General features: G+C 39.2%; 1 protein-coding gene across 3 annotated transcripts in view; it reads left to right on the top strand.

The window, feature by feature from the left end:
- Positions 1-24566, top strand: part of slc30a6 (solute carrier family 30 member 6) — a 155335-nt gene that overhangs the window by 18021 nt on the left and 112748 nt on the right. For 2 of the 3 annotated variants that reach the window (XM_048536336.2, XM_048536337.2), the window contains 2 exons: positions 804-890; positions 7298-7382. In XM_048536336.2, the coding sequence (XP_048392293.1) occupies positions 804-890; positions 7298-7382 (172 nt within the window). Of the gene's footprint in view, positions 1-803; positions 891-7297; positions 7383-24566 lie in introns of those variants that run through there. The other variant, XM_048536339.2, reaches the window with a different exon arrangement.

Below are 24566 nucleotides of genomic sequence, written 5' to 3' on the forward strand. Positions count from 1 at the left end.
ATTCTGTCTGCCTCCACCTTCATTTTAATCTTCACTAACTGAAAAGACTAGTCAGTTTCCTGGTAAATTAAATAGTGTTTAATATGTGAAAAGTTTTAAAATGAGCCAGATGTTCCCATGTGCCTAAGGTAATGGAGTCCAAGTACTGACCGTCTACAGCAGCCAAAATCAGTGAAGCATATTCTGTCATCATTATTTCAGTTTTGGCGTGAAAAATGATTTTGGAAACAGCATTCAGTGGTCTTGGAAACTAATTTTTGATATAACTTGTGTTTAAAATCCTTTACTGTTTCCCACTGGTTCACTAGTTTCAATTGGGTTGAGATAAAAGATCTAGCACAAACTTAAAAGAAAGCTGTACCTTGATTTATTTTTAATATGGTTAAATTTGTCATACGAAGGGTTAAGTTCTATTTAGATTATACAGAAGATTGAGCACCTGGGTTAGCAGATACAATAACTGCTTTTTTATTTCTAGCTTTGTCAGTTTGAAATGTCGTGCTCATTTGTACATTTCAGAGAGGTTCATGTGTGCAATGTTGAATTGGTTACTCTGTTTTTGATTGAGGAAGGGGTATTAATCAGGGCTGTCTGTTTGAATAATGCAGTGGAATTCTTTGGTGTACCTAGACCAGGTGAGCTTCAGTTTAACTTCATATCTGAAAGCTAGCACTTCTGACCACAAAGCATCCTCTTAGTGATGTGCTGGAGTGTCAGCATTGATTATGTGGTGAAGTCAGTGTGTTTCTCTGCTATGAAATATGTTGATATTTAAAATTGATTTTGATTTTGTTTTTGAAAAGGGTACGATTCATCCTTTTCACAAAACGCACAGATCTCTTGGTGGAAAGTTTACCCAAGAATTTCTGCTGGTGTCAGCTGATAGGCGGGTAAGTACTATTTAAAAAATAACTTATACCTAGTCATTAATGATTGTGTTGATTTTAAAATGTTTATCTCTTCTGTAATTGTATAGGTTACAGGTCAAGCTTTTGATAATCAAATTTTACTCAAAGCAGAACACTTTTTCATTTCTGAAACCCATATCATTAATGAGTAATTTGGAATGAGAGACTCTGCTGTAATCTAATTGTCACAATAACAGCATTTCTGGGAATGTAAACATTGAACATTGGCTGAGAGTTTTCAGTTGTAATGATGACGAAGAAATCGACGTAATTGGAGATCACAGTCTCAAGATATGGAGAAAACAGTTTAGGACCAAACTGAGGAGAAATTTCCTCACCCAAACAGTGGTGAACCTGTGGAATTCACAAAATTTCATGATTTCAAGAAGGTTTTGAAAATAGCATTTGGACCCAACGGGATCAAAGGGTACGAGGATGTTAGGAAGCAGTCTCTTGAGTTGGATTGTCTTCATGAACTGTCGAGCAGACTTAAAGGGCTGAATAGCCTACTTCTGCTTCTATTTACCATGTTTCCATGTTAACACTTTTCTCTGTTGCCATATAAAATTAACAGCAACTTATAAATGAAAATATAGAAGTTGGTGTCCTTGAATCCTCCAGCTCCACTGTTTTTTTTACAATTTTTTTGTGGGATATGTATGTCGTTGGCAGAAGTAACATATGCTGCTTGTCCCTTTTATTGCCCTTAAAGGCAATGGGAGCTGTAGCCTCCAACTATTATCGTTCTTCTGATGTCGGGATATCCACAATGCTGTTAAGACTTTGACCTAACAAAAGAATGGTGATGGTTTTCTAAATTAAAAGCATGTGAGACTTGAAGGGCATCTTGTGGCTTGTAGTGTTCGTGCATCTGTTGTACTTGTCCTTCTATATTTTGAAATCCTTGGTTAATTGCTGCCATGAATCATGTGTATAATATATATTGCTCTCACTGTGCATCAGTAGTAGAGGGAATGAATGTTTAAGATAGAGATGGAGTGTCAGTCATTTAGGCTGCTTTGTCCTGAATGGTGTGGAGCTTCTCCTGTGTGTTTTTTGGAGCTGCACTCACCCAGGCAAGTGGTTGATATTTGATCACACTCCTGGCTTGAGCCCATATGCTGGACAGACTTTGGGGAATCAGGAAGTGAGGTGATCCCTGCAAATGATCCAGTAAAGTTTCTGGTTAGTGGTAAGTCCCCTGAACGATACTATTGTGTGACTTTCAGTATTGGTAATGCTGTTAAATGTCAAAGGGGTACGAATAAGTTCTTTCTTATTTGATGAAGTTTGTGAGTTTTATATAAAGATGCCTTTGTTTTAAAAGAGTTTGAATTTTGAATGAGTGGCATATGGGCAGTGGATTATTTTAGTGAAAGCGTTTAAGAATTACCTTGGCCAGCCTTTCCAAATTTATGCTTTAAAATCAATAGGCTGTCAGCGAACAGGTGACTGCAAAACCTTGTGAAGGGATAGCAGAAGTTTGATTATACTGAGATGGTTTATAACAGGAAGAAACCAAGATGAGCAAGTCTTTAAAAATTTAGTTAGAATGCTTTTAGGTTCAATTTAAAGGCAACCTGACTGAACCAAGTATAATCAGTCCTAGGAAAGGAGATTCTTCAAAGCAGCGGATGGAATGTTACCTCAGTGAAACTGTATGGTTTGTGAAACTTCCAGGCCAGGAGTGTTTTGTTAGAACTCTGAAAAGCTTTAGATTATCTATTCCAAGATAGAGGCTTCCTGAGAAGAAGCAAACTCAGACTTGATAGAGAAGGAAAATTTCTTTGGATTTTGATCAATTGCAAAGTGACATTGTTTGGCGATAGTGAGATTTTATTTTGTCTTGCGTTTTGAAATCTTTCTAATTATGGTATATTTAGCTTGGTTTGTTTTACATTGATTCCTCTTGCATAAAGAGACTGCTTTCATGTTAAAATCAAATCTGCAGCCTTGTCAACTTGTGTTTCAGTAAAAGATCACCATGTAAATAATACTGAATTAAAATCAAATAGCCATATCTCATTCTGAGATCTGACTTGTCCAGTGGTAACATCAGCTGGTATCATAACACTTGTTTAGCATGGTCATCGCTGACTTGTGCCGTGTATATGCTGGGCAGGTTTTGAGAGGCAGGTGTATGACTTGCTACAGAATTTCCAGCCTCTGGCTACAAGAGTACATCAGAACAGTGATAACTGGTTACACTCAGGAAGTTAATTATGGGGGAATTCTGCGATGGTAATTCAATTAAATATCATGGGGCGATGGTTAGAATCTCTCTTGATATAGTTATTTCCTGACATTTTGTATAGTGCTCCTGTTACTTGCTACTTATCAGCCCAAATGTGAATGTTGTCCCAAGTTTTGCTGCATGTGGGTATTCAATTCTTCGGTGTCTGAGGAGACTCAAATGCTACAGAATTCAACTTACTCATCTACAAATATCCCAAAATCTGACCTGAAGGGAAGGCCATTGATGGACCTGCTGAAAATAATTAAACGTAGTATACTGTCCTGAAAAACTCTCGTTATTATAGCTGAGGCCGAGATGATTAGCGTTCAACACCCCACATCCTTTTTCCTTTGTGTGAGCTATAACTGCAACTACTGGAGAGTGTTTTTCCTTTTATTCTTGATGAACATGGGCATTGCTGGCTATGCCAGCATTTGTCGTCTGTCCAAAGTTGCCTTTGTCTTAAACTGCTGCAATCCATGTTTGCCAATTGATTCACAATGCTTTTAGGGAGGGAATTCCTGGAATTTGACACAGCAACATGACTTCAGTTGCCTTCAATTTTACTAGGGCTCTTTAATGCTGAACTCAGTTAAATACAGTCTTGATGTCAAGTGCAGTCACTTTAATCTCCTCCTTTGGGTTAATTGTGCTGATAGTATATGCAAAGACTGTTAATAATGTCACTTAGATCATAGAATCCCTATAGAGTGGAAGCAGGTCATTGGCCCATCAATTCTACGCTGACTCTCCAACGAGCATCCCACTGAGAGACCCCTACCCAGTCCCTGTAACCCTGCATTTTCCATGGCTAACCTAACTAGTCTGCATATCCCTGGGCACTATGAGGCAATTTAGCATGGCCAATTCATCTATCCTGCACATCTTTAGACTGTGGGAGGAAACTGGAGCACCCAGAGGAAACCCATGCAGACACATGAAGAATGTGCAAACTTTTCTAGCCTCAGGTGACTGTCTGTGTTTCAAACCTGGCCCCCCTCATACTGTGAGGCAGTAGGGCTAACTACTTTTAATTCCCTATTCTTGCTGTAAATAGTAATAAAAATGTTGACTTGTTTGATCAGAACTAACTGTCTTTTTAACAGTTGTACTATCACATAATTACAAATGAACAATCTTTTTAACCTAAAAAAACTAATTTTCCAAATGGGAGTCTCATTCTCTCAGAAGTGCCTTTAAAACCTGGCTGAATTTTTTTTATTGTTCGCCGTTTTATATATTTCAGTTTCTTCCTCAATCCCCATGTAGATCCCTAGTCTTTTCTTCACTTACTGTGCAGAAATTAACATATCTTTAAAACAAATTTCACTCCCTGCATTGTTATCTGAGAATTCTTCAGTGTAACTGAGTAATCAGCCTATTTTGTTCCTCCATCGTTTAAAGACAGGTCCATATTCAAAGTCGTGTCAGAATAGAGGGAATCCACACTCAAAGTCAAATGTTGCTGATTCATTGTTGACTGCAAAATCCAGGTCAACATTTAAGTCCCCAAATTAGACTTTGGGATACTGTTTTTACTGGCTTTGTGTTTTCCATTTAAAACTTTATAATGTTTGAATATTCCACATGTTTTAATTGTATTTCTCATCCATGTTAACAACACTTAATTCCTGAAAGATCAAAGTAGTTTTGCATATATTTGTAGAGCATAGCTGAAGGTTTGGTAGACCATAATTAATAATAATTTATAGTAGTTCTCTATGTTGCACCAGTAATTATTGAGAGACAGCAAAAAATAGAATTAACCATTTATAGTGTTCCAGTGCTTTATTTCAGTTTTCAAAAGCTTTCATAAAACTAACTTAATTTATCAAAATTGTATAGGTTTTACCTACTTTTCCCTACAACCTATCTTAAATTACCAGGTTAAATAGCGACTTTTAAAAAATTCCGTAGGCATGTACAGATGATGATTTGGAAGGTAGACGCAACACCTTCTACAAGCTGTAAACAATCAATGACACTGAAGGCATTTGGCCTATTTTGTCTGTACCAGACCTGCACTTGGGTTGTGGATAATGCCAGCAACAGATGAGCAATGCTGAACTCTGATTTCCCTTCCATTTAGTTGAGAGCACTCTTTACATGCCTGGAGAAGTGTCCCCAGTAGGTAACTACAGCCCATGAATGAAATGGTGACAACCTTCTAGCCACAGGACTTGCCTGCTATTCTCAATACCGGATTTGACCTCTTAAACAATCCCCTTCTCCGTTCTTCTCCATGGTCAAGTTGTAATTACCTCCCCAGTTCACAATCTGCAATTTCACTCCAGCATCAGAATGTGGACCTTGAAACTTAAAGTTCGTCCTTAAGTGTTTCTGATTGTAATGTGGCTAGAAATAAATCGCACCAACTGTTGGCAGACAGATACACTTCTTATCCCTTTTGACGCTATCATCTGTATATTCTACTTGATATTTTTCAGTGCCAGCAGTAGGTGTTGTAAGGCATCCATTTGACTGAAGCTCAAACTGAAAAGCCTCTTTTATATTTTGTCAAGCTTAACAAATTTCTGTTGTTTATTTTTCAATGTTTATGATCACCAATACAGTGCTCAAATTAAACATTCTATTCTTGCCCTATGGATAAATTCCTGCATTCTCATGGCACTTCCACCTGATCAGTTTGAACTAATGAAATTAGCCAGCGCAGGACCAAGAATACCACATTCTACCATTTTATATGTTACAGCTGAAGCTGAAGGAGTGCACTGTTGCTCTCGCCCCTCTGCTTCATGAGTCACAACTTAAAATGAAAATATTTTTCCCATTTACAAAAAAATGACCAGTTTAATACCTTCTTTATATCGTGTTTTAAATAATACGATCCATCAACCAGATTTCTTAATAAACCAGTAGATGCAATAAGTGGTTATTGTACACAGTCAATCATTATCAAGGTATGGATGATAATCCCTCTAAATTTCCCCAAAACACACTTGTGCTCTTCTGGAAAAAAAACAACAAAACTTATTTTTCTGCAAAGGTTGTCTTTTTAGAAAAAAGTACTTCGGTCAAAATTTTATCCTTTTAAGGAAAAAGGGTTCAGAGTAGACTATTCCATTGTCTGTCACTCTGTTCTGGTGCATGTAGTCAAGTTCTTAACCATACACTCTTCTCTCTAGAGTCTTTCTGACACACCTTGCTTAGACAATACAACTTGGAAAAATTCCTTAAGTTATTCTTTCAGAAAATCGTGTTTCGTTCTGAACTTGAGGAGAAGGTTCTTTAGAAACAGAATGGATCAGTTGGGCTGCACTTCCTCCCTCTTCCCCCCCCCCCCCCCCCCCTACTAATCCACACTCTGAGCCAATCACTGTTCTAAACAGTCCCAGCAAGAGTCTACAGGAAATAAAGCAATTATCATCAGTCTTATGATGCCTAAGATGCCTCATCTCAAAATCTACTATTACTGTCCAACAACTGCTTCAAAAGAGACCACTGTAGGTTCTCCCACAAAACTTTTAATTAATCTATTTCTCCACAATTCTTCAAATCTTAAATCTTTAAAGAAAAAATGAAATATATAGCATCTTCAGAACACAGTGTTGCAGATCACTACTTGAATGACCTAATTTCTGCCATTTCTTTTGAAAATTTTCAGTCTGCTGCCTTGAATTGCGCTGATTTATTTGAGTAAACAGTGTATTCTAAACTAGGATCATGAGGTGATTTGGATTGTTGCCAATTGCATTCAGCATTGACCAGCACAAATGCGAATTACATTGAGTGACTTATTTTCTTCTCCTCCCCCTTTAACTCCCTCTCCAATTTTCTTAGCTAAATGAAATTCTAGTATGTGCAGATGCAGTTTCATTCAAAACAAATGCTCGTGCTTTCAACTGGTGTACATCTTGCATTTACACGTCCATAAGTTGAAACAATCAGAAAATCCATTTCTGCTTGCTTTATTTCAAGTTCATTCTGTGCGTCTTCATCCAGTGCATGCAGTACATACCTCATGCTCGTTGTCTGACAATGCTAAATGTGAAATATTTTGGGCCATCCTTTAATTGAGTTGAACAGTAGGTGAGTAACTTCTGTCAAACAAAAATGACAAGGATCAAAATTCATGCAAGGTGATGCACTCTGAATGCTTCAGTGCTGTTAATGCACTTTCTCTCTTTCACAGTCTTGGAAGATCTTGCTCTTCGGATTGTTAAACTTGATTTGCACAGGCTTTCTTCTGATGTGGTGTAGCTCTACAAATAGTATGGGTAAGTAAGAACTTGTACATTCCCTAACTTTTGCACTTATCTGAAAAACAGTCACTGCAATTTGTCTTAATGTCTTCCAACCTCCCTGTATAAGCTTATTTTTCAACCAAGCTGAGGTTTCAACTAATTTCAGCCCAACTTAATAGATCTATCCAAATGCTCCCATGCAAGTGTTGTTGGATTACATTCACCAGAAGATGTTGTTATTTTCTCCGTTCCTAGCTTAGAGAGGCTTGATCAACTGTAGTAACCTATTGCTATGTTGGACTGAACATTGTGACTTAAAACATAGCAAGGATTGAATATGGATTCATGATCAGCATGATGTGTTGCTAATATTGAGTCTTTTCTACTCATCTTACTCTAGACTATTAAGGTAACATTCTGAATTGCATTGCTTTCAAGAGCATGTTGAAGGTTTCTGCAACTTGCATAGTATGCGAAGAGAAGTAGAGCTGGTTGAAGTATATAAGATATTTTCTGAATAATACAAATTGAGGATCTGGGAAGTGCACGTCTGAGACAACAATGCAACATTGATGGGAAGGTCTAATTACAGTGTGATGGATGGACTGAGCATTTTCTTTGGCAACGTGTTATCTGTGCAGGCACCAATAGAAGGGTTTAAAAAGATTGAGGAATTTTGAACGTAAGTTGTGCTCATAACTACAATGAGCGCAAATTTCTCAATCTTTTAAGCCTGTCCATCAAATCTGCCCACCAAACCAAATGTAGCACATAAAAGGCCACACCTCAAACTAATATGAGCATCCTGTAATTGCTTATTCACAAGTCACTTCATATTGCTTCTGGATTTTCAGGCATAACAAGAGTCTGCCATTTTTCTGATCTTTGAGTTGCAATTTTGGAAAGCATTTTTCAAAATCCTTCTCCTTTCTGATTTCTATTCTGCATTATCTGTTCCTTGGAATGCATTTTTATAGCAAAGCATAAGTACCTATAAAACTGAGAAACTATTCCACTTGCAGGCCCTTAATTTCTCGTGTGAATGTACTATTCTAAATCTAGTATTTCCTTGAGCCCGAGCTCCTTGCGTTGATCTATGACACTGCATTCACATTTTAGGCTAAGATGTATTCTGATGACATTGGGAAGTACTTTATTGTAACTTTGCATAAAAACATGGAGCAACTTCAAATGTGGTTTTGACTGAAATGCACATTTGCTGCCAAGGAAGCAGATTATGACTGATTCTTAAAATGGTAGCCAAACCCAGATAAGCGTAGAATAAAGAGCATGGGAGAGAAACTGCCTTTAGCCTTCTCCAAAATACTTCCCAACCTCAAAGTTACTCCTGCATTTAAGGATAACTATTTTAAAGCAGATCTGTTTGTCCTGTAAGAGAGAACTTTTCCTCTATAGTAGATTAGAAAAGTTACTAACTAAGCATGTCCTTCATTATGCAGGATTTGATTTTTTTAAATCGACTTTAACCACAGAGTAAAGGATGTAAATTGCACTGTATCTGAAAAACATGTAGCTTATCATGACTTTTGATAAATTCTGCATAATGAGAACGAACGAGTGCCAAATATTGTCATTCGTTAGTGATCCAAGTGGCCAAAAGGGCAGTTGAGACTTAATGTTCATAGCTGCCATTTATCTGAGATACTGCAGTGCAGTAGTTTTATTACTGGATTAGCAATCTAGAGGCCTGAATAATGAGTGTTCTGATCCCATTTTAACAGATGGAGCATTTCATTTCAGACTAATAAGAATAAAACAACCAATAGCAGTAGAAGTGACTATGGAGTTATGATGAAAATCTTGCTATTTGATCAAGATCCTTTTGGAAAGGAAACTTGCTGACCTTGCCCAGTCTAATTACAGCTTCGAAGCCAGTGAGGAGCAACTAAAGAGGGAAAATAAATGTTGACCCTGCCAGTGCTAAGAATGTTTGTTTTTAAAAAAAAAATGCATTCTGTAGCATTTTCATATGTAACTTCTATAACAATTTAGATTCATGTTCATCACAGACAAGAATGATGAATGGCAGTTTATGTAGCTTCTGAAATGGGAAAATGCCCTGTTAGAGTATATTGTGATTCCTGGTAGTCATTATTGATAAGTGCAAACAGTCCTTCATCTCTTCTGTTACTAAATCTTTTTTATAAGGTACTGTTTAAATATTTTTGCACAACTCAAAACTTGATAGAAGAAATCATTACTATTGCTGGTAGCAATTAGATAAGATTTCTGGAGTTCAGAAGAACTTAGATTTGTCTCTAATGTCAACAGAATTGCGCATTTCAGTTTGGTTCCATGTTATTTCTGACCGTATATTTGCTTTGTAATCTTATGCGATGTTGTATTCTAACTACAGCCAGGGTGAAGGAGATCTATTTCAAAGAGATCATCTAAACTCTGTTATTGCATGTCACGATTATCATATGTAATACTTTGGCACTGGATTAGAAATTTGTAAAATAGGATGAACATAATGTGTGCCTTAACTGTGCTTTCCCCCCAGTTTGCATAACCATCACCAAGAGTGACATTGCAGCACAACGTAATCTTTTTCTATTTTTCTTATTTTTTGATTTTGGGCTTAAACATTTTTTAAAATCCAAGAACTGTGAAAGGAGTTGCTGTACTTTTAAAAGGAACAAGTTACTGGAAGTCATTGTGTTTTAAACTGTATCAGTGATAATGGGAACTGCAGATGCTGGAGAATCCAAGATAACAAAGTGTGGAGCTGGATGAACACAGCAGGCCAAGCAGCATCTCAGGAGCACCAAAGCTGACGTTTTGGGTCTAGGCCCGAAACATCAGCTTTTGTGCTCCTGAGATGCTGCTTGGCCTGCTGTGTTCATCCAGCTCCACACTTCGTTATATTGTGTTTAAACTGTTTTTGCAAGAGGTGGGGAAGGAGGGATGACACGGCAAACACAGTCTGTGTGCAGAGTGAGATTCATTCAGTAACAGATTGCTGATATGATTTGTACAGTTGTAATTAGTTGTGGATGCCAGTGGTCATCAGTCCCTCTGGTTCCTGGGCAGCTGCACACCCGGGGTATGTGAACAGAGTAGACACAGTAGTCAAACTGGAAAATTTGGGATATGTCTCTCTATTTCTCTGCAGTGAAAAAAAATCAAAACCTGAAGAATGCTGGTTACCTTCTGCCACCAGTTGCTGTGAGCAGTTGCCTTTAACCAGTAACTAAGAGGCTTTGTAACACCAAACACCCTGTGCTTCCTACCAAGAAGTGAACTAATTCAGGAAAGAGGTTGGAGAACAGAGAGGATCTTGGGAAGCAAAAGGAACATCTTATCAGATCTTGTGGGCTGGTACTGTTGAACTGTTTCTCAGCATTTTTCCGTCTACCCATGATAATCTTTCTTGTCTGCATGATTGTAGGGTTTAAAAGGGGGTTAGAACTTCAACTAGTACAGTTATATGCTAATAATTCATGGTTATGTTTACCTGAGGCTCGGACTTATTTATTTGTAATAAATAACATTTGTTAAGCACAAGAATGTGATGTTTTTCATTAATCGGAGTCTAGCAGACAGGTAAATTGGGGACTTTAAGTACTTTGATTAAATGAGTAACTTTGGCAGCAATCCTGGGAGTAGTGGTGCTCCAGAATCAGTCCACTTTCTCGAACAGGTCATAACAATAACTGTTGAATGAGCTAGTCGAGTGCTAAAGAACGTAATGGCTAGATTGGGTCTGCAGCTGGTGGTGAGGAAACCAGCAAGCGGGGGAAACATACTTGACCTTTTCCATATCCATAATATATCAGTGTACTCAAATTTGTAGATTCCTTCGAGAAAGAATTCTGAAGGGAGCACCTTCTGTTAATTTGTGATTCACTAAACAAGTTAGGGAAAGCATTAAAAATTAAGGAAATACATTAACTGTGCACAGATGTGTGGCAGGTCAGATGATTGGTCAGAACATAAAGAACAGGAGAGATGACTAAAAAATATTGAGGAGTAAGAAATTAAATATCAGAGAAATCTAGCTAAGAATGTAAAAACAGCAAGAGTTTGTCCAGGAATTTAAAAAAGAAAAGTTGGTTCTGTAGAGATTGAGGATGGGAGATGATAGTGGATAATAAGGGAATGGTGGCTGAAATGAACAATTTTTTCGGCTTCTGCTTTCACTGTAAAGGATGCAAGGAGATGGAAGGGAGAGAGAAACTTGGCAACATTGCAATTAAAGGGAAGAGGCACTCAGCAAACTGGAGCTGTGGGCTAAGACAAACAACTCACCAAGAGCCACCAGCCAAGTTGATTTAACAGCTTGCAGATGATCAAGCAATGCTGGCCACACTTGCGAGCATTGGGAGTTGGTGGTGCAGGATGTGGACTACAGGGACTAGACTCTTTAGATAATTGCCAGGATAAATTTCAGAAGTGTGGTTTCAGATTTGCACGTGATTTAAGAGTACTGGAGGTTCAGATTTGTAATTCTTTAAAATTTGCATCACAGATAGTTAGCAGGGTTAAGCAGGTGTTTAGTACACTTGCCTTTGAGCTTAGGAATTGAATTGTCATGATACAGTTGTACAGTATGTTGGTGAGGCTTCTTCTAAAGAACTGTGTGCAGTTCGCCCTATTATGTGAAGGATTTTATTAAACCGGAAAGGGTTCAAAAAGGATTTACTGGGACGTTGCTGGGACTGGAGGGTTTGAGATGTATGGAGAAGCTGGGATATTTTTTCACTGAAGCATAGCAGGTTGAGTGATGCTCTTTAGAGGTTTATAAAATCCTGAGAGGCATAGATAAGGTGAATAGGATGGGGGAGTTCAAAACTAGGGGGCATATTTTTAAGATGAGAGGAGAAAGGTTTAAAAAGCTCATGAGGGGCAACTTTTTTTTAAACATAGGGAGTGGTTCGCGTGTGGAATGAACAGTGGAACTGGTTGATGCTGGTACAAATTCAATTTAAAAGCATTTGGATAAGTATGTGAATAGGAAAGGTTTGGAAGGATATGGGCCAAGTGCAGGCATGTTGGGCAGTTTAGTTTGGGAACATGATTGGTGTGGACTAGTTGAACCAAAGCGACTGTTTCCGTGCTGTATGACCATATGACTATAAATCTCTGCATCAAACTAGTCTATATTTTAAGGTATTAAGAGGTAGATAATGAGGTGGGAGATGTGCTGATGTTAATTTTCTGAAATTCCCTAGATGCAGAGAAGGTTCTATCAGATTGGAAATCAGCCAATATGATCCCATTATTTAAGAAAGTGGAGAGGCAGAAAACAGGAAACATGCCGGTCTATTAGCTTGATGTCATGGGAAAGGTAATAGAATTGATCATTAGGAGATTATGGCTGGGTACTGAGAGGAGCTCAGTGTTGTCAGGAAGACTCGGTATGGTTTCATGAAAGGGAAATCATGTTTAGCCAATTTATTGCAGTTCTTTGAAGGAGTGACATGTGCTGTGGATAAAGGGGAGCCTGTAGATGTACTGTATTTAAATTTCCAGAAGGTACTCTGGTTATTAGAGCAGATTACATTTAGGAACATCAGAGATTGTTGTGGAGAATAAATACCAAAATTATCCTACATAAGAGCACTGATTGGCTGTGGTCTCTGTTAGAGGCAAGGCCCTGAAGAAGGTACCCATTAATGTTTGACACTTAACTGCCAGACTTTTTTTCAATTTTAAAGCAGGCAGGTTGACTCTCATTGCGGAGAGCATTGCCTGAGAAATGTACAAGCAAACATCTACACTAATTTTGTTGAATTTAAGCAGACACAGGACATGTAAATGTTGTTTCTGTCTGTATTAATATATGTGACATATAGAACATGCAAGCAGATTACACTCCAGCTCAACTGACAACATTAAGTCGACATGGAGTGCTAGTGTTGGACTGGGGTGGACAAAGTCAGCCGTATAACAACAGAATGTAGTCCAACAGGTTTATTTGAAATCACAAGCTTTCAGAGAATGTCTCCTTCGTCACTTCACTGGTATTGCATAACTTCTAACATTAAATTGTTTGACAATGTAACCCTTCGTGCTTCAGGATTATCAAGCTAATATTGTCCAGTTTCTCAGTTGTCAAATACTTTTCCAGTAATACACTCATTTCTGCACTACCAACTGAGTGTATGTAAAGATAGGCAGCAAAGTATATTGTGATGAAGACCCAAGAGTTTTGCAATAAAAACTGAAAGAACTGTGGATGCTGTAAATCAGGAGCAAAAACAGAGGTTGCTGGAAAAGCTCAGCAAGTCTGGCAGCATCTGTGAATAAAAAAGGTCAGTCAACATTTTGGCTCTAGTGACCCTTCCTCAGAACTTGGCAATCTTCATATAGATGGGTTGAGTGAGTGGGCAAAACTCTGGCATATGGAGTACAATTTGGAGAAAATGTGAAGTTGTTCACTTTGGCAGGAAGAATAAAAATGCAGAGTACTAAATGAAAAGCAACTACTGAATTCTGAGATTGAAGGATCTAGATGTTCTGGTGTGAAAGATGCAGACATTTGGTATGCATTTGCAACATCTAATCAAGAAGGCTAACGCGCTACTATCTTTTATTGCAACGGAAATTGAACTTGGGTAAAGGCATAGTGGTTCAGTTATAGAGGGGATTGGTAAGATCACATCTTGAATTCAGTGTAGAATTTTGGTCTCATAATTTAAATAAGGATGCAATTGCATGTGAGGCTGGACAAAGGATGTTTATTAGACTGATACCTGAAATGAGTGGGATGCCTTGTGAGGATAGATTGGATAGACTGTGCCTGTTTCCACTGAGTTGCAGAAGAGTGCAAGAGGTCTAGATTGAAGTACTACATATATGATTCTGAATGGTCTTGACAAGTTAATGTGGAAAGGATGTTTCCTGTTTAGGGTGACTCCAGAACTAGGGGACATTGTCCTAAAAAAAAACCTTTTTTTATAACAGGGATGAGAATTTTTACCAAGAATTTTTGTGACCTTTTGTTACTCCCTGCCCCAGAAGGTGATGGAGGTGGGGTCATTTAATATATTTAAGGTAATGATAATGTTATAATTGTTACTGATTTTTATTTATTTTTATTCTGCTACCAGTTTTGGTTTTAAGCTGTGAACTGGGAATTGAGAGCTGAAGATGACTTTTAGATTTTGGGAAACAGTGTATTTTGAAAGAAAAGGACAGATTAAACAAGGTTTTGTTTATTTGTGAGGGAGGTTAATTGCAATCTGATTATTGATTTAAAGAGGTCTTATAAACCCCAGGAAGAGCATTGTGTTTAAACAATAAGCAGAAGTTGGTTATTAACAAGTTCAGAACCTGGGAACTGATTCTGGCAAGTCTGGGAAAGACCTGATGTTTAAGCAGACGGCATATGTTGAATAGTAGGTGAGGCCTCAACAAAATCGTCTGTTAGGGCAGAAATCAGTTATTTTTCTGAGCTGTTTTTATTTATCCTTTAATTGAATTTATTTGCCTGCCTTTTGTGTGAAAGGGGGGCTACAAAAATATTTTTGGGCTTAAAGCATAGATATTAATTAAATACCTTTTGTTTAATCTTTTGTCTGCTGAAATCATAGTATATTTAATAAATAATGAAAGTCTTTTGTTTAAGATACAATTTGTTATCTGGAATTAACCATTCACAAAGTCTGGGACTGTTTGTTCAATAGTTAGAAACTATTGGAATAACCATTGAGGCTCTTCAAAGATTTTAATTTTACCATGTTGCAAATACAGACATAGGTTGATTTGTATCAGGGATAGTAGGAACTACAGATGCTGGAGAATGAGATAACAAGGTGTAGAACTGGATGAACACAGCAGGCCAGCTAAGTAGCATCAGAGGAGCAGGAAGGCTGACGTTTTGGGCTTAGACCCTTCTTCAGGAGCCATTTCTTTATTGGTAAGAAATAGGTAATTGGAGTTAGATTGGAATGTGGAATTCGAAACATAACATAGATCATATGAATGAGTTAGATATGAGGTCATTTTTATCAGCCAAAATTTTAAGGGATATGAGCTGAAGGCAGGTATATGGAGTTTAGACCACATATCAGCCAATATCTCATTGAATGGCAGAACAGGCTCGAGAGGTTGAATAGCCTACTCCTCTTCCCGTGTTCCTATACACCTATCTATTAGAAATCATTCATTTCCTCAACCATGATCTAGTTTATTAATGTCTGTTGAACACTTGCTGTTGAACACAATTCCTTGCCTCTCTGTCTTACTTTGATTTCACAATTAATCAATCACCTTGTTTTCTCAATACAATTTATTACAAAGTGACTTTCCTGGAGCCTGCTTTCCAGACTATGCTGACATACAGAAAAGGAAGTGGAAACAATAAATAGAGTGTAGGATTTGACACAGAAAGAGTTGTAGAAGATACTGTTAAACTGCTATACTACCGAAGTGTAAGAGATTACTTCCTTGAAAATTTGCATTTTATTTATAAAACTTAGATTACAAGTTTTTTCCATCTGTGTGTTTTATTTTCTGCCTGTTTAGTTCAGAAAAAACCAAATCTAGTCGAATGAACAAGAGGCTGACTTCTTATTTTAGCATAAAGATGCATTGTAAAATAGTCAAAAACTCCAGAGATGACATGTGAGAGGTCAGAACTTAGAGGTGTGTTGGTCTTAACAGAGGTCCACGTTGACAGGTTTTTTTTGATATTATTCATTGGAAAGATGCTAATGAAAATCATCATAAAGGGGAAAAATACCTAATTATGTAATTGTCTCTAGAGTGGTGCAGGGTGTCCTCATCAAAACCTCTACATCAATGTCTATTCTATGTTGCATCCTGAATGTTTTCTCCAATACCTCCCATTCAATACAATTTACAATATTAAATATTTGAACACTTCTTATTTTCTCCTGATTTTGGAAGTATGAATTGGTGAAAATTTATAGAGAGTTCCCAAATTTCGTAGAATTAAAGGTACTGAAATTCAGAGTTCTGTCAAAATTTTCTGTCAAAATAGGTTGCTGCTCAGCTTATTGACAGGTGGAGAGTAGCTTTGTGATAAAAAGGCAAGAATGAATTAAATTATAGCCTACAAAAAAAATCATAGTGTAGGATTTGGTATGGTATAAGATGTTCGATAAATTGGAATTGAACAAAAACAAAGTTGCTGGAAAAGCTCAGCAGGTCTGGCAGCATCTGTGGAGGAGAAAACGGAGTTAAAATTTCAGGTCTGGTGACCCTTACTCAACTGCTGGTGGCTGGGAAAACGTCAGTTTATATGCAGAAAATAGGAAGGTGGGTGGGGTAGGGAGTAAACAACAGGATAGAGTGCCAAGAAGAGAGAGAGACAGTTGGACAGACAAAGGAGATAATGGGAACTGCAGATGATGGAGAATCCAAGATTATACAATTTGAGGCTGGATGAACACAGCAGGCCAAGCAGCATCTCAGGAGCACAAAAGCTGACGTTTCGGGCCTAGACCCTTCATCAGAGAGGGGATGGGGTGAGGGTTCTGGAAAAAATAGGGAGAGAGGGGGAGGTGGACCGAAGATGGAGAGAAAATAAGATAGGTGGGGAGGTAGGGAGGGGATAGGTCAGTCCAGGGAAGACGGACAGGTCAAGGAGGTGGGAGATGGAGGTGCGGCTTGGGGTGGGAGGAAGGGATGGGTGAGAGGAAGAACAGGTTAGGGAGGCAGAGACAGACTGGGCTGGTTTTGGGATGCAGTGGGTGGAGGGGAAGAGCTGGGCTGGTTGTATGGTGCAGTGGTGGGAGGGGACGAACTGGGCTGGTTTTGGGATGCGGTGGGGGAAGGGGAGATTTTGAAGCAGGTGAAGTCCACATTGATACCATTGGGCTGCAGGGTTCCCAAGCGGAATATGAGTTGCTGTTCCTGCAACCTTCGGGTGGCATCATTGTGGCACTGCAGGAGGCCCATGATGGACATGTCATGTAAAGAATGGGAGGGGGAGTGGAAATGGTTTGCGACTGGGAGGTGCAGATGTTTATTGCGAACCGAGCGGAGGTGTTCTGCAAAGCAGTCCCCAAGCCTCTGCTTGGTTTCCCCAATGTAGAGGAAGCCACACCGGGTACAGTAGATGCAGTATACCACATTGGCAGATGTGCAGGTGAACCTCTGCTTAATATGGAAAGTCATCTTGGGGCCTGGGATAAGGAGGTGGTGTGGGGGCAAGTTAGCATTTCCTGCGGTTGCAGGGGAAGCTGCATGGTGTGGTGGGGTTGGAAGGCAGTGTGGAACGAACAAGGGAGTCACGGAGAGAGTGGTCTCTCCGGAAAGCAGACAGGGGTGGGGATGGAAAAATGTCTTGGGTGGTGGGGTCGGATTGTAGATGGCGGAAGTGTCGGAGGATGATGCGTTGTATCCGGAGGTTGGTGGGGTGGTGTGAGAGAACAAGGGGGATCCTCTTTGGGCGGTTGTGGCGGGGGCGGGGTGTGAGGGATGTGTTGCAGGAAATGCGGGAGATGCGGTCAAGGGTGTTCTCGACCACTGTGGGGGGGGGGGAGTTGCGGTCCTTGAAGAACTTGGACATCTGGGATGTGCGGGAGTGGAATGCCTCATTTGTGGGAGCAGATGCAGCGGAGGCGGAGGAATTGGGAATAGGGGATGGAATTTTTGCAAGAGGGTGGGTGGGAGGAGGTGTATTCTAGGTAGCTGTGGGAGTTGGCGGGCTTGAAATGGACATCAGTTACAAGCTGATTGCCTGAGATGGAGACTGAGAGGTCCAGGAAGGTGAGGGATGTGCTTCAGATGGCCCAGGTGAATTGAAGGTTGGGGTGGATGTTGTTGAAGTGGATGAACTGTTCGAGCTCCTCTGGGGAGCAAGACGCGGTGCCGATACAGTCATCAATGTAACGGAGGGAGAGGTGGGGTTTGGGGCCTGTGTAGGTGCAGAAGAGGGACTGCTCCATGTAACCTTCAAAGAGGCAGGCATAGCTGGGGCCCATGCGGGTGCCCATGGCCACCCCCTTAGTCTGTAGGAAGTGGGAGGAATCGAAAGAGAAGTTGTTGAGGGTGAGGGCGAGTTCGGCTAGGCAGATGAGGGTGTCGGTGGAGGGGGACTGGTCGGGCCTGCACTGGAACACTGTAGCAAGCCGGAGACAGAGATGTTGGCCAGGGAGCAAGGTGGTGCATTGAAGTGGCAGGCAACAGATAGTTCAGGGTCTTTTCTGCAAGCAGAACGTAGACGTTCTGCGAAGCGGCCGCCACGTCTACGCTTTGATCCCCACTGTAGAGGAGACCGCAATGTGAGCAGTGAATGCAGTGGACTAGATTCTTGGAAGTGCAGGTTAAGTGTTGCTTCACCTGGAAGGTATGTTTGGGCCCTCCGATACTGGAGAGTGAGGAGGTAAATGCGCAGGTGTTGCACTTTCACCGGTTACAGGAGAAGGTGCCGTAGGGCTGTGGGGAGGTGTTGGGGGTGAAGGAAGTGTGGACCAGGGTGTCCCAGAGGGAATGGTCCCTGCAGAAGGCAGACAAGGGAGGGGAGGGGAATATGTGTCTGGTGGTGGCCTCTTGCTGGAGGTTGCAGAAATTGCATCTGATGATCTTCTGGATGTGGATGCTGGTGGGATGGTAGGTGAGGATAAGGCGAACCCTATCGCTGTTGTGGGAGGGAAGAGAAGGGTGAGGGCAGGAGTGCAGGAGATGGGTCGGACTCGACTGAGGGCCCTGACAAATGCGCTGGGGAATCCTCAGTTGAGGAAGAATGTGGACATTTTGGACGCTCCCTTGTTGTAGTTGCCTCATCTGAACATACGCGACGGAGACGGAGGAACTGAGAGAATGGGATGGAGTCTTTACAGGAAGTGGGGTGTAAGGATGTATAGTCCAGGTAGCTGTGGGAATTGGTGGGTTTGTAATGGATATTAGTGGCCAGTCTATCCCCAGAAATGGAAAAAGAAATGTCAAGGAAGGGAAGAGAGGAGTCAGAGATAGAAATAGTCTTCCTCACTGTTTGGGGTCTATCTTATCGTTTACTCCCTACCCCACCCACCTCCCTATTTTCTGCATATAAACTGACATTTTCCCAGCCACCATCAGTTCTGAGGAAGGGTCACCGGACCCAAAACTTTAACTCTGTTTTCTCCTCCACAGATGCTTCCAGACCTGCTGAACTTTTCTAGCAACTTTGTTTTTGTTCCTGATTTACAGCATCATCAGTTGTTTTGGTTTTAAAATTGGATTTGAAGTTCTATTAAAGAAACATAGGCTTGGAATATATGTTCCATATATGTTCAAATGGAAAGCTGCAGCTTAAAATGCAGAGATAATGGGAACTGCAGATGCTGGAGAATTCCAAGATAATAAAATGTGAGGCTGGATGAACACAGCAGGCCAAGCAGCATCTCAGGAGCACAAAAGCTGACGTTTCGGGCCTAGACCCTTCATCAGAGAGCTTAAAATACATGTAGTTCTTGTTTTAATCTCTCCAATTACTTCAGTATCAACTGATGAATATCCTTCAAACAAAAGTAATAATTTAATTGGATGATTAACAAGGCATGTTTTGTGAATGATAATTAGATTCTCCATGAACAAAACAAATGATTTGAATTTGGCGTAGCTTCCAACTGTTGCCATACATCATGTAGTCCTAAGAGGCATCATTCTGTTTACACAGAAATTTAGAATAAAGATTCGCCTTCCACTGCCTCGATCACTAATCATTCTAATATTCATTCCTTAATGCCTTGTTTGAGTGGCCCAGCATTTTGGATTGCAGAGGTGCAAACATTTATTTCTGATACTCTGCATTTGCAGCTAGAAAAACCACTGTCATTGTGGGTGTGATATATTTGTTCTGCAGACAGGGAATGACACTTTTGCATTGAAAGTTTTTATTTGGGGTTGTGCTGCTTAATGTGCTATTGGCGATGATCTTCTAATTTAACTCCTACTTGCCTCCTGTTGAAAGCAGACCCCTTGACGGCTATTCTCTGGAATGTGGTGCTGGTGTAGTGGAGGTGTTTCTGCGTAGTTATATGAATGAGGGAGGGAGTCATTTAGTTGGAGGTCAAAGTGTTCAATAGTACAAGTTCAAAACCAAGAGAGCATGTTCTATTATTTAGCACCTAGAGTATGTGGTTCACGGGCTGCTGTAACCATCTACTTTTAGAAGATCAGTCATAGAATTAACATGCTGTCTTGGTTTTGAATTTGTACTGTTGAGCTGGTCACTTGACCTCCAACTAAATGACTCCCTCCCTCTTTCATATAACTACGCAGAAACACCTCCACTACACCAGCACCTCATCTCAGAGGGTGCATCCTAATTTGAACCTGTTACTGGAAACAGGGATCACTGGCTCCAAGTAATACTAATGCATCGTTAGCCTAATCTGGATAAGCAATGAGAAACATACCAGCACTCTGTTTTGAAAAGCATGGTTATTTTTGCTGAAATGAAAACCAAAAATGCTTGATAAAACCTTGTTGGTCAAGTTGTATCTGTGGAAAGAGAAACAGAATTTAGTCCATACTGATTTTTCTTTAGATTTGCTGTTGTACCTGATTGACTTTCAGTAGGGCCCATAGACAGGATTGATTTGTAAGCTATGTATCTTCCAACTTGTATAAAACTCCGTGATTTTGAGTCAAGTGGGAATTTTTGTTTTAGTTCATTCATGGGATGAGGGCGTCGCTGGCTAGGCAGCATTTATTGCCCATCCCTTACTGCCCAGAGGGCAGTTAAGAGTCAACCATGTTTCTGTGGGTCTGGAGTCACATATAGGCCAGACCAGGTAAGGATCGCAGTTTCCTACCCTAAAGTCCATGAGTGAACCATTTGGGTGTTAGGGGAACTATGTCAACACAATTAGAAACTCTATACAAAAGTTAGATGTGCTAGTAACTTGGTTTGGACAATCTTAAACACAGTGAAGCATTACTGCTACTATTAAATCTTTGCTGGTTTAGTAAAGAAATATTACTACGGGAACATCAAGTTATCAGAATGCTGTGAGCAGAGAAGATTGAGAAGGAATATAATCCTTTTAGATTGCTGAAAGACGTGTAATCTCAAAACCATGTTATTTACCTTTGGATGTGACTGCAAGACTAGAGACAGTTAATATCCAATTGTCAAGCCTTGGGTAAATTAGACACAAGCCACAGTTTCCACTTTGGGCTCAATTGGTGATCTGAATGAAATTGTACCCAAAGTTGTGCTGGTTATAAGTATATTTAAGTTTCTGCCCATTGCCACATGTAAAATCTGCCATGAATCAACACAATTTGACAGTATTTTAGATTTGTTTTAAACATTGATTTTTTTAAAAACAAGTTGTTGATATGTTTGGGTGTTAGTCTGGTATATTTAGACTAAGCTGAAAATTGGTCAATCACAAAAATCTGCCACCTTAGAGTAACCTGATTTGGTATAACTAACGATGACTTTTTAAGAAAGCTGTATGTAATATTTGCCAGTTTAATTGGAGTACAGCAGTTACTTGGTGAATTAAACTAAAAATTATGTTTGGAAACATTTAAAATGTGATCTCATGTCCCAGTGCCCAAAAAGAACCAACTTTGAAGGACCCTCCTCAGATATAATGCAGATGGGGCCATTGTCAGAAATTTACAATGGGGAATTAATTTGATATTGTGGCCAGTTTTGGAGATGAAGCCCACTTATATGGGTACTTTTAAACAAGGGCAGAAGATCATGGAAACTGCTTGATGTAATGTAACTTGCTTTTGAATTCTGTTAGTTTGACTGATTTCAGGAAAGTTGCCCAGATAAAACCACTTCTATCGAGCAGAAACTACCCGGATTTTTCTTTCTTTCTCCTGCCCATTTCTATCCCTTCTCCCCAACCCCTCATATCTGATTTCCACACAATACATCTGTCAACTCAGTTATCTTTAAAGAGAATTAATTATATGGGCATTTTCAGAAAAGTTAATTGTGATGTAAAAAGATGTAAGGTTGGTACAGGTATTCAAATGCTTGTGCTAAGTGTATACAAGAGTTCTCATTTGACATCTTTTGTAATAGAAGCATATTGATTTTGATTTCAGCTCTGTGAAGGTAAGTTTCTATTTAAAGATGTCATAAAGTCATTTGGAACAATGATCTAAATATATTACATCCAAAAAAGCACATGATTCAGTTGAGTCCCAAATAGGATACCTGTGCTGTTAATTGATGTAATGTTTATGCTGCGGTGTTTACAACAGGCAGCACAGACTAGAGGCCACTTGCTTAATGTCGACCTCAGAAGTTTCAGGAATTTAGTTCAGGAGACCAGCCAGCTGAGCTGAAGGGTTTTAGTTAATGTAATGACAAATCTATGAAATTTTGTACAGAAGGTTTCAAATTATTAGAACTGCAAATGGGTTGAGGCCAAGAGAACTGGAAAGAAGTCATAAACTATATTGACAATCCAAGAATAAAAACTGGCTAGAATCAGTTAAGTAAGAAATTAGAGTTGAGATAGGAGTGATAATTCTCTGATATTGGGTACCTGTAACAAATGTGCTGTGAAGCCATTTGAAACTTTCTTCTTGCTTATTATGTTGAGATTTTTTAAAGCTGTCTATTATGCATATCTTTATTTCTTTCATGTAATAAATTTGCATTCTTATGTTAAAGAACATAAGCAGTCTTGTATAAATATGTTCAATGACTAAATGCCTGCAAATTTTATAATTACAATCTATCAAGCCCAGTTTCGCCCTGGGATCTGACTGTAACATACAACATTCTAATTCCAGTCATAATTCTTAGAATTTATAATTTGTAGAGAGCATTGAGTCATGTGAGGATAATGTCCAGAGGTGTGATTTCTTTCGTCTAATTTTCTTTAGATTGAAAGAATTTTAAGCGAGATGAAATCTGCTACCTCAAGTTCCATAATACACAAATTGTACTGGCTTGTTGAAACAATTTTAGGCCTAGTATCATACTTCATTTTATTTCTGCTATTAGTCATTCTTAAAGCAACCTACTATAGTGAAACTCACTTATGAAGGTTTCGAGTAATCACAATTTAACATTCTGGCTACGTCAGAGATTAAATTCAGTGACCGACTGACCAATGTTCAATGGAAAAATTGATTTGAAATTGCTTGTTGTTAAAAAAAATTCCATTTAGATTACGTACTCATGAGTGGACCAGTTTTATACTCTATATTCTCATGCAGTGTTAGTGTTACTAACTTATGGTTTTATTTCTTGGTCAGTTCCAATTATGAGATTTCATACTGCACTGATATCGTAAATACAGTTAGTGGCATGAGGTATTTTAGTAACAATAGACCATTGATTCTGAAGAGTCCTGCTGGACTCAAAACTTTAACTCTGTTTCTTTGTCCACAGTTGCTCCAGATTTATCACTTCCTGCTGTATTGCAGATCTCTAGCATCTGCAGTACTTTATTTTTATATTATAACAGATCATGTACATTTTTTTATCCTGACATTCCATTTCTATGAATTGTATATTACTGACTTATTGTTTTTCGGTACACCAAATCTTTGTTTTCTGTGGGGTAGGGGCATGATTCTCTGTGATTACAACTACCATAGAATTCTCCTCTCTACCATGAAGAAACGCACAATCAGATCAGGCAAGGTGATTTTTACAAGAAAAGACTCTGGGCTGACCTCTCAAGTATGCAGAGTCACAGAGACCAATGAATGAGTTAACATTTACATTGATTTTAATTTTAATTCTGCCAATTAATTCATTTGACTATTCCCCTTAATATTAACAATGCTGATTCACTCAAAGGGTTCTTTTCAAAGTTATATAATATCTTATCTGTCTATCAGTCCAATAATTTTGATGTAAGTTCCTGCACAAATATGTTGCAGTCTTCACTAATTGTGTTTAACAGTGAAAATTTTACATATACCCCTGATGTTTATGTTCTGAGATCACATGCAATCATTGAGTTTTTATTTAAGGTACCAAAGCACCAGCATAAAATCTCTAGTGTATAAAAACACAGAACTACTCCTAGTAAACACAGGAGTAGACCATTCTGCTCCTGAAGCATGTTTCACCATTCAGTTAAATCATGGCTGATTTGCATCTCACTTCCATTTGCCCACTGATATCCTTTTGAGACCCTTACTGAATATATAAAAAGTCTTCATTGCTGTCATGAAGATTTCCACCAACGCAGCATCTGTTTAAAGTTAGGTCTAAAAACATACTAATGGCTTGAATTTTCTGTCGCTAATTGATGACTGGGCATGCATCAGCACAAAGCACTTTTGGCAAAATTGTAAATGTCG

Source organism: Stegostoma tigrinum, chromosome 9, assembly GCF_030684315.1.
Source record: "Stegostoma tigrinum isolate sSteTig4 chromosome 9, sSteTig4.hap1, whole genome shotgun sequence".
In the NCBI taxonomy this organism is placed as follows: Eukaryota; Metazoa; Chordata; class Chondrichthyes; order Orectolobiformes; family Stegostomatidae; genus Stegostoma; species Stegostoma tigrinum.